This window comes from Hippocampus comes, unplaced genomic scaffold (genome assembly GCF_001891065.2).
Source record: "Hippocampus comes isolate QL1 unplaced genomic scaffold, H_comes_QL1_v1.1 scaffold358, whole genome shotgun sequence".
Classification (NCBI taxonomy): domain Eukaryota; kingdom Metazoa; phylum Chordata; class Actinopteri; order Syngnathiformes; family Syngnathidae; genus Hippocampus; species Hippocampus comes.
Genome location: NW_017805997.1, coordinates 29,439 through 37,349, shown reverse-complemented (window position 1 = coordinate 37,349; position 7,911 = coordinate 29,439). Strand labels below are relative to the sequence as shown.

At 43.9% G+C, this 7,911-nt stretch overlaps 1 protein-coding gene across 4 annotated transcripts in view; it reads left to right on the top strand.

Annotated features, from left to right (window-relative positions):
* The window catches only part of LOC109529162 (protocadherin-18-like), a 13,762-nt gene extending 9,388 nt beyond the window's left edge, over positions 1-4,374 (top strand). For all 4 annotated transcript variants that reach the window (XM_019892382.1, XM_019892380.1, XM_019892381.1 and 1 more), the window contains one exon: positions 2,880-4,374. In XM_019892382.1, coding sequence (XP_019747941.1) covers positions 2,880-3,823 — 944 coding nt within the window. In that variant the 3' untranslated portion in view covers positions 3,824-4,374. The remainder of the gene's footprint in view (positions 1-2,879) is intronic.
* Positions 4,375-7,911: the final 3,537 nt, after the last annotated feature.

The following is a 7,911-nucleotide window of genomic DNA, read 5'->3' as shown; positions in this document are numbered from 1 at the left end:
GAGGTATTTGGCCGTAGCCGCTTTCCTTGTTGCCAGTTCGAGGTTGCCACTGGCTTGTGGTATACCAAGGTACTTGTACCTGTCCTCAATATCTGCTATTGTTCCTTCAGGGAGTGAGACTCCTTCAGTGTGGACTACCTTTCCTCTCTTAGTCACCATCTGACTCCATTTCTCAAGCCCGAATGACATCCCGATGTCGCTGCTGTAGATCCTGGTTGTGTGGATCAGGGAGTCTATGTCCCTTTCGCTTTTAGCATACAGCTTTATGTCATCCATGTCGAGGAGGTGACTGATCGCAGCTCCATTTCTGAGGCGGTATCCATAGCCTGTCTTGGTGATTACTTGGCTTAGGGGGTTCAGTCCGATGCAGAACAGCAGTGGGGAGAGTGCATCACCTTGGTATATTCCACATTTGATGGACACTTGGGTAAGTGGCTTGCCATTGACTTCAAGTGTGGTTTTCCACATCCTCATCGTGTTCGCAACGAAGGCTCTTAGGGTCCTGTTCACCTTATACAACTCCAAGCATTCAGTGATCCATGTATGTGGCATTGAGTCATAGGCTTTCTTGTAATCAATCCAGGCTGTGCACAAGTTGGTATGTCAGGACCTGCAGTCTTGTGCGACATATATATATATATAAATTGATAGGAATAAAAAAAAAAACGCAAGGCAGAATCACATTACATCATACGCTTACTGTACAAGCAACATTCGGGGTGTTTTCAGAATTTTGGGAACTTGCAAACACACCACATCATTTGGCACAATGATCCTTTTCCATTGATAATAATGTTTGGTTGATCGTGAGAAAGCAAAGTCGAAATCACGATTAAATTTCGATTCAGTGCCCAGCCCTACTTCAAGTGCCTTTTTTTTCTGTCCCGTCTCCTGTTGTGGTAATTTATTTGTGTATTGCAACTCCAAGGAACATTACATCGGAGAAACCAAACAAACACTCAAGAAAAGACTTTATCAACACAAATGGAAAAACAATGACAAGAAAAGTGCAGTATACGCACACTTAAAAGAAACAAACCACACAATTGAAGATGAACAAGTAAAAATCCTAGGAACAGAAAAGAGATGGTTTGAAAGGGGAGTAAAGGAAGCGATTTTTGTTAAAAAAATTTTCACCCTCTCTGAACCGTGAAGGAGGTATCAGATTTAACCTGCCTCCTATTTACAATAACTTGTTGACCACCAAGGGACATAGACATGCTGATCAGGCTAACTGAAAGTAGCTATTCAGCCCTAGCCCAAACAATAGGCCTAATCAAGACCCAACGATAGGGAATTTAGAAATCAATGGGCCTCTTCACCATAGGGGCGTGACGAACCATCCCCACCCAGTCCTCAAATAGGCCACGCTCAGCTTTTTAGCGCAGAGCAATTTCCCGGAGTCTTCACGGAGATTTCAGGGTTGTCTACCGCTGACGAAGCTTCTGTGAGAGAAGCGAATCGTCCTTTTTTCTTTGTTTTTTTTTTGTTTTGTTTTTTTTTTTTGTTTTTTGTATTTTACCCACAGGTACAGATGACGACTGACAGAACCCTTTCTTCGATAATTAAAGCTAACCTATCTTCCACTATGTAATCTCTCTGGCTTCCACCCTTCTGTCCCCTGCATGGATGATTTTGAGCAGTATTCAGTCACTTCATTGTCATTATGGACACGGTTTCCACTGAATCAGAAATAATGTTTCAACTAAGCATGTGTATATTTTCAAGTAGCTTTACTGTCGGATAATCAGGAATATTACGTCGTTTTTCAAATGATCATGATGATGGCTCATTTTATTTCAAAAAATCAGTCAAAAGTTATAGCAATTAAATAAAATTATACTTGAGCTGTCATTGTAGTCGCAGGAGTGTTTCACACTCTGAATGGGTTTCAGACAGCAAAAGGGAGATACTTTCTTGTGAGATAAAAACAATATTATGTCCTCCGATTTAATTTAATAGAAGAAAAGCTCAGAATAAACACATGCAAAAGCCCGAGCTTTCAGTTTTTAAATTATGGTAACATACACTTGGATGAGCAGGTTTCGATGATGATTTTATTTTATTTTAACACTTAAATCTTTGAGTTTAAACATTTCATTTGACCCTTTTATCAGCTCAGCATACTGTATGCAGCAGCTTCCCTATCCACTGCAAGCACATGTGCGGTTCTTCTCTAAGATATATAATAAATGTGTCATTCATGGTAATGAGCTGATAATGAAGTCCCTCAATGGCAGACGTAAGAAGAGTATGCTTCTAATGACGGCTTTAAGAAGGCCTATTCGATTTGCCTAATTTATTCTTCTGAGATTTTCTGTGAAATGTATTTTTGAAAAGAGAACCATGAAAGGGAAATGCCACCAAAAATGTTATTTTGAATGGCTAATGGCCATTGACAGCCTTGTCTGATTGCCTCTTAATAGGATATGTATGACTCACAACAGATTTCCACAGATATTGATGGCAAAATAGGGGAAAAGAGAAAGGCAAAATAATAGCTGGTGAAATCACAGAATTTCCAGACTCTGTAACTTTTTTCTTCATATAAAGCCATAACTAATATTAACCGCCATTTCGTTGTCACTGTATTAAATTTAGCCATTTTAATCAGAACTTCAAAATGTGCACAAATATACGCTACTCACTAAAAGTTAGGGATATTTGGCTTTCAGGTGAAATTTATGGAAAATGTAAAAAGTTCACGCTACAGTGATATCATATCATAATTTTTTTTTTCCCGAAAGAATAGCCACTAAACTTCACATGAGAGACATATGTTAAAATAATCACACACTTTGCTTACTGACACGACAGTACGTAAACTACATAGGTCTATTTCCTGATTTCTTACCAGAAATTCCCACTTTTTTTTCCAGCTATGAGGCTCTGCACAGAGGAGTGTCGTGTACTGGGTCATTCGGATCAGTGCTGGATGCCCCCACTTGAGTCCCCAGAGTCATCATCCTCCGACTATCGAAGCAATCTCTACATTCCCAGGGATGAAGCCTGCCAGCCCACTGACCAGTCTCAGGACAACACTCCACAGCCATGCATTGAAAATGGATCTGGCCGGAACCAAAGCTTCTCCACCTTTGGAAAAAACCCGGGCAGAGAGAGCATTGCGGAAGAGAAAGTTGACGTTAACGGTGGGGATGAGGCTACAGATGAAGAACTTTGTGGAGCTTCATCCTTGCTCTCTGAGATGAGCAGTATTTTTCAGCGCCTGCTCCCCCAGAGCTTAGATTCATATGGCCAAGTTAATGAGAAACAGAAGGGGATGAGTTTCAGTGGTATTGGCGTATCAATGACTGGATCTTTGGATCGAAAGAGGGATCATCTCCCAGGCAAGACCAACCCCTCCATCCACCAGCAGGGTGTGGCAGCCTGGGCTGCCAATACACACTTCCAGAATCCAGGAAATGGCATCATTCCATCTGGTCACCATCAGGGCGGAGGCTACTACACCCTGAAACCGTGCACCAAGCTCAGCTTCCAGAGCAGCAATCACAGTAACTCACAGGCAGTCAAAAACAGTCAGAACCCCAAATCACACAGCTGCTCCATGCTCACAGCAAGAGTCAGCCCCACTGGGAAACAAACTTGTCAGGCTTCAGTGGCAACAACCGTGCCCATTCCTGGCCCATCATCCAAATGGCTTCCTGCTATGGAGGAAATCCCAGAAAACTATGAAGAGGACGATTTTGACTCTGTACTGAGCCATCTACAGGGAAAACGCAGTGACAGCCGCCGTGAGCTGGTGGATGCCAGTGAGTTAGTCGCTGAGATCAATCAACTTCTCCAGGATGTCCGGCAGAGCTAGACCCATGTTTTTTTTTTTTGGGGGGGGGCTGGGGGGGATTATAATTGAGAATATTATTTATATCTGTTTGATCTGATCTGTCATTTACCTTCAGACAAAGATTGGGGGTGAGTTGTTGACAAATTAAAATGCTGAAAAATGAATAACAAGAGACCTGTAATTGTCATGAAAGTTGCATTTCAAATGTATTAACTCTTATTTGAATGCTAAATATCCCAAAAATTTTTGTAATTGTTGGATGGTACACAATGTACATCATTCCACTGGATTTATCTTTGTATTTTAAAAATACAATTATAACATATTTATATAAAAACTGTAAATACATTTAACCAAAGGTCTATTTTTATATATTGAATGCATGTCCAAAACATTGAATCAAAAGTTGAATATGTGATTGACATTCTGCCTATTTAAATTGTTTATATATTGTGATTCATTTCTATTATTATTGTATGCATACTGTACAAGAACATGTTAATTGACCAGTTGTAATTTATGTAGACTGTGGAAAAATAGACATCACGCAAATAAAATGCCATTTAACTCTGTATGCTGGATTCCTATTCTTTTAGTTAATCTATATGGTGTCATGCACGGGGGGACCCCCAAAAAACAGGCAGGAGGGAGAGGCAGGGTGAACTTGACAGACTGTATGAACAAAACCCTGAGAAAACTAAATGCAGAACAAAGATCTGAAAACAACAATAATCCAAAGTAACAAACAAAAATTCATGGCAGACATAAAAACAAGGAGGAAAGCAATACAAACAAAAATCCATGGCCCTAAGGCACAAACACTAACCAACAGAATAATGACCATCAGGTGTGAGGTGCAGAGCGCCCTGGCTGAGGAGGCTGCTTGGCTGGCCCTTCCCTAACAGTACCGGCGCTGGAGACATCCATCAGTTTACGGACCTTTCACTGGGGGAGCTCATTCACAAACTCGGGAAGGCGGGGCCGGGGTCGGAAGCATCGTGGCTGACGGAGACTGATTTAACCCGGGACACATGAAAAACAGGATGGATCTTCATGGAGGGAGGGAGCTTCAGATGCACTGCTGACAGGACCGAGCACCCTTTGGATCTCAAAGGGCCCGAAAAACCGGGGATTGAGTTTCTTGACACCTGACTAGAGTGGAAGATCGTTGGAGTACAGCCACACCTTCTGCTCAGGTTGGTACGCCGGTGCTGAACAACGACGATGGTTAGCACCACAACTGGCACGTTCGGCCACATGGAGCAGGGCAGTTCGGGCGACCTCCCAGACACAACGACAGCGGTCCAGGTGGTTCTGCACTGAAGGAACTGCCACTTCAGACTCCTGTGCCGAGAAGATGGGTGGCTGGTCACCGAGAGACACCTCAAAGGGCGAGAGTCCGGTGGTGGAATAGACCAGGGAGTGATTGCATACTCAACCCAGGGGAGAAACCGGCTCCAGGTGGCAGGCCTCTTCGCGGCCACACAACGAAGGTCGGATTCCACTCTGTGGTTCATCCTCTCAGTTTGCCCGTTAGAGACTAACAGAAGCACCCAACCCCTTGCAAAATGCCTGCCATACACGGGAGACGAATTGAGGTCCTCGATTCGAGAAAATATCCTTGGGAAAGCCATGCAGGGCACACATAGGCCATGAGGAGCACAGCAGTCTCTGAGGCTGATGGAAGTTTAGGCAGGGCCACCTGGTGAACTCCCTTACAGAAACGGTCCACCACCGTTAGGATCACAGTGTTACCCTGAGAAGGGGGAAGTCCGGACACAAAGTCCAATGCCACATGGGACCAGGGCCGACTGGGTGTAGGAAGAGGCTGCAGCATACCGGTGGGTGCCTGGTGAGAAGCCTTGCTGCGAGCGCAGACAGCGCAAGCCATTTCGACTCCCAAGAGGGAGAGTTTAGTCTCGACTCTGTTTCCTCCCACAGAAACCAAATATGTGTCACACCCCTACCTACTTTCCATTGTATTCTTAAGTACCCATCAAGTGGGTACTTACCCACTGACAAAGACACAGCTGTCCTGCACAATTTCCTTTCAATGACTTGAGCACCGACTAGCCCAGGCATGGGCAAACTACGGCCCGGGGGACACATGCGGCCCGCCAAACGTTTTAATCCGGCCCGCCGAACTTGAAGAAATTAAATAAATAAACTTTGTTAATGTTTTATTTTCCCTGCAATTCTAATGTGTTCCCATTAGATGGCGCACTCTGCAATTCTAATGTGTTCCCACTAGATGGCGCACTCTAGTTACATTGACTTTGTTGAGGTTCCGCATATTACGGTACTCGATGTTTGCTTTTTGACCCCTCAGTCCTTCTGTAGAGATGAGCGGACCTAGGAAAAGGAAAGTGGACAGAGAATGTCGAGTGTTCAAGAAGGAGTGGATAACTAAATATTTTTTCGCTGAACACCGATCGTCTGCTGTATGCCTGATATGTCAGGAAACTGTGGCGGTTTTTAAAGAATATAATATTAGCCGTCACTTCACTACAAAGCACGCTAACTATGCTAGCAAGCTGTCAACGAAAGGACGGGAAGCTACTGCTCAGAAGTTGGCGGCGAATTTACAGGCTCAACAAAACTTTTTTTACCGCCAAACTGCCATTCAGGAGTCAAGTACCAAGGCAAGTTTTATGCTTTCATTCAAACTGGCAAAGGCCAGCAAGCCTCTGTCTGAAGGCGAGTTTTTAAAAGAATGTATGGTGGAGACAGCAAGTGTCTTGTGCCCAGAGAGCAAAGACAAATTTGAAAAAATCAGTTTATCGCGCAGGACAGTGACTCGCCGTGTGGAACTAATAGATGAAGATATCACCAGCAACTTAAATAAAAAGGCGGAGTCATTCACGTTATATTCATTAGCACTGGATGAAAGCAACGATGTCAAAGACACTGCTCAGCTCCTCATTTTTATCCGAGGGATTAACGACACTTTTGAAATAACGGAGGAGTTTTTGACAATGGAGTCTCTGAAAGGACAAACACGGGGAGAAGACTTGTTTGACCGGGTGTCTGCTGTCATCGAAAATATGAAGCTCCCTTGGAGTAAACTTATCAACGTCACCACAGATGGATCTCCGAATTTAACGGGGAAAAACGTTGGCCTGCTGAGGAGAATCCAGAATAAAGTCAAAGATGAAAATCCTGACCAGGATGTTACTTTTCTCCACTGCATCATCCACCAGGAATCTCTATGTAAATCGGTATTACAGCTGAATCATGTTGTGAATCCTGTCGTGAAACTCGTCAACTTTATTCGCGCAAGGGGACTTCAGCACCGTCAGTTCATTACGTTTCTGGAGGAAACTGATGCGGATCACCAGGACCTGCTTTATCACTCCCGAGTCCGCTGGTTAAGTTTGGGCAAAGTGTTTCAACGAGTATGGGAGCTCAAAGAGGAGATTGGTGCATTTTTGGAGTTACAGGGAAAGGCTGACGAATTTCCTGAGCTGAGCAACAAGAGCTGGCTGTGTGACTTGGCGTTTGCTGCGGACGTATTTTCACACATGAATGAGCTCAACATGAAACTACAGGGGAAGGATCAGTTTGTGCAGGACATGTACACAAACGTGAAAGCCTTCAAATCCAAGCTGGTTTTATTCTCCAGGCAAATTTTAAATAAGTCGTTCACACATTTTCCCACACTAGCCACGCTGAAAGAGGCCGGCGCAAAAGTGAAGAAATACAGCAAGTCATTAGATGCGCTGCATGGAGAATTCTGCCGTCGGTTTTCTGATTTTGAAAAAATTGACAAGTCACTTCAGTTGGTGGCCTGTCCCCTGTCACAAGACCCCGAAACAGCTCCAGGGGAGCTGCAGCTCGAACTGATCGAACTTCAGTCCGACCCAGTCTTAAAAGAGAAGTTCAACTCTCTGAAACCGAATGACTTTTATGCTTCACTCAATGAAGCCGCATTTCCAAATCTCCGGAGGACAGCGCAGAAGATGCTGGTGTTGTTCGGCTCGACCTACGTGTGTGAACAGACGTTCAGCATCATGAACATCAACAAGGCCAGCCACAGATCCCAATTAACAGACCAACACCTCAGATCCATCCTGAGAATTGCTACAACTAAACTCACTCCAGACTTTGAT